Here is a 2,539-nt window from a genome sequence, read left to right on the forward strand (position 1 = left end):
TCCTAATTAGTCAATATTTGGACAATAATTCACAAATACAAACGAAACGCTACAGTGTGCTACAGTGCTGTAACAGTAATTTGGCACCTCCCAAATTCCCCAACTAAACACGGCCCAAGTGTCATGCACAGCCAATGAGCCAATCTCCTGATCTGATGTAAAGATGATCATCAGGATCTTGGAAAACCCAAAAGCCACGCATACAGCACCGGCAGGCAGTGTACATAGTCCTGCAAGGCTGCAATGCAGTACCACGGGTACTTGTTCTTTTAGTCTGCATGGCCCTATTAGAAAAAAGTGAGAGGTTTGCAGCCGGCAAACGTGCTGTACACTTTGTACTCCTACTACAGAGAGTGCTTGAAAATTGCTAGCATCAATCACGGAAATCAATCAGCGTAGCCCGGAGGGGCGCATGAGCAAGAAAGAAGCGCCAGGAAAAAGTGAAACGACCACTTTCGCCTACTTCTTTTGGTATGGCAGAAAGCTCTCATAAACCTCAAAGTTCAAAATCAAACTTGCGCTGAAAAATTCCTTTTTTTTTTTTTGGAAAGTTGCAAATTTCCAATAGCGCCCACACCACGCCTCAAGCATTCCCCATGCGGCGAGCCGCCAAAACCTCCCGCTTTAAAATCCCCGACCCCGCTCCAGCTCTCCTCACTGCACGCTCCAGTTTCCATCTCCAACCTCCAAGCTCACGAACACCAGCTCGACAAGAAACCAGTGGCTCAGCCATGAGGTGGGGGCTTAGAAGCAGTAAGCAACAGCAGAGGGAGGCCCTGCAACCAGTAGAGCAAGAGCGACAGCAAGAGAGCAAGGCGAAGAACAAGGCGATCTTCTCGTCCTTCTGGCCGTTGGCGTGGCTCTCGAAGCTCACGGCCAAGAACGGCGCGGGCGCTGCTAGTGCTAGGCCCGGGCACGCCACGTCCGCGGCAAAGAGCACTGCCCAGGGCGCCGCCACGTTTCCGTCGTGCTTCCACAAGCCCGCGAGCCCTAGCCCAGCGTCGGCGTCGCGGAGCAGCCTGGCTGATTCGTCATCATCCGCTGCCGAGACAGCTGACGACATTGCCAACCGTCGCGACGACACCGGGGCCAAGACGGCGGAGATCGCACCGCGTCGCCGCTCGGTGGGCAACGACGAGACCGGGTCCGAGGCCGCGGCCGCGCGGCAGCTGTGCCGCCGTCGCCACTACTCAGTCGGCGGCGACCGCGACCTCCCGCCGATCGGCCACCACGTCTCCCTCTCCCGCTCCGCCTCCCCGAAGGCGCTGCCCACACCGGCGCCGGTGCGGACGCTGGCGCCGACGCTGCCTCCGCTGCCGTCCGACACGGACGAGGAGAAGCGGCCGCGGAGCCGCCGCCGCCGGCACCGCCGCGTCGTCAGCGGGCGGAGGTCGTTCTCCTCCTCGAAGGCTCCCGGCGCGCGGCTGGCGTCGGGGGTGCGCGTGCGGTCGCCTCGGCCGAGCAGCGCCGCGGCGGCGGTGTCGGAGCTGGAGCGGTTCGCGGTGGTGCGGCGGACGCGGGACCCGCAGCGCGAGTTCCGGGCGTCGATGGTGGAGATGATCGCGAGCAAGCGCATGGTGGGGCGGCCTGAGGAGCTGGAGACGCTGCTGGCGTGCTACCTCTCGCTCAACGCCGACGAGCACCACGACTGCATCGTCAAGGTCTTCCGCCAGGTCTGGTTCGAGCTCAACAACAACAGCACTACCTCCCGTGCCGCCGCCCCGCTGCAGCGCACCTGATGAGCCTGCACACCTACCTACCACGCGCGCGCCCATGCAGCAGGATCAGGAAGCAGCTCGAGATCGGCAGGCATCCTCGCGCGCGTCGGCATCCATCATGGCGTGTCCGGAGCCGACGTGGACGCTGATTTCCACGCGTTTTTTTAGGCGTACGTGCCGACGTGGCCTTTCCACGCGTGGCTGCGGAAAGCTGAGGGGGCGTGGTACCCCGCGCTCGCTTTTGAGACGCCTTGTTGTTTGCGAGTTTGCGCGCGCTGGACGACGGAAATTGTTGCCACTATGCAGTAGTTGTACTGTGTTACTGTAAAACTACTGCTCGAGAGCAACTGTTTCTCGAGTGCTGTGTGTTTGCCTAGCCCAGCTTCAGGGTCAGTGAAACGCACGGGGAAGGAAAAAAATAGAGGGTGTTCGGATCCTGGACTAATTTTATTTTTAGTTCGGGTGATATGGGATGTTTTGATACCAATTAGAAGGACTAAACGTGAACTAATTATAAAACTAATTGTATAAGTCATGACTAATTCGCGAGACAAATCTATTAAGCCTAATTAATTCCTGATTAGCACATATTTACTATAGCATCACATGGCTAAATCAGGGACTAATTAGGCTTAATAAATTTCTCTCGCGAATTTGTCTTCATTTATGCAATTGGTTTTGTATAATACTTCTAATTAGTAGACAAATCTATTAAGCCTAATTAATTTATGATTAGAACATATTTACTGTAGCATCAAATGGCTAAATCATGGACTAATTAGGCTTAATAGATTCCTCTCGCAAATTTGTCTTCATTTATG

General features: G+C 55.8%; 1 protein-coding gene across 1 annotated transcript; it reads left to right on the plus strand.

Annotated features, from left to right (window-relative positions):
- The first annotated feature begins 671 nt into the window (after window positions 1-671).
- Window positions 672-2,205, plus strand: LOC101772718 (transcription repressor OFP1). Its single transcript, XM_004969895.3, has one exon. It carries the CDS (start codon window positions 732-734, stop codon window positions 1,737-1,739), a length of 1,008 nt encoding a protein of 335 aa, XP_004969952.1. The 5' UTR covers window positions 672-731; the 3' UTR covers window positions 1,740-2,205.
- The last annotated feature ends 334 nt before the right edge of the window (window positions 2,206-2,539 follow it).

This window comes from Setaria italica, chromosome V (genome assembly GCF_000263155.2).
Source record: "Setaria italica strain Yugu1 chromosome V, Setaria_italica_v2.0, whole genome shotgun sequence".
Classification (NCBI taxonomy): Eukaryota; Viridiplantae; Streptophyta; class Magnoliopsida; order Poales; family Poaceae; genus Setaria; species Setaria italica.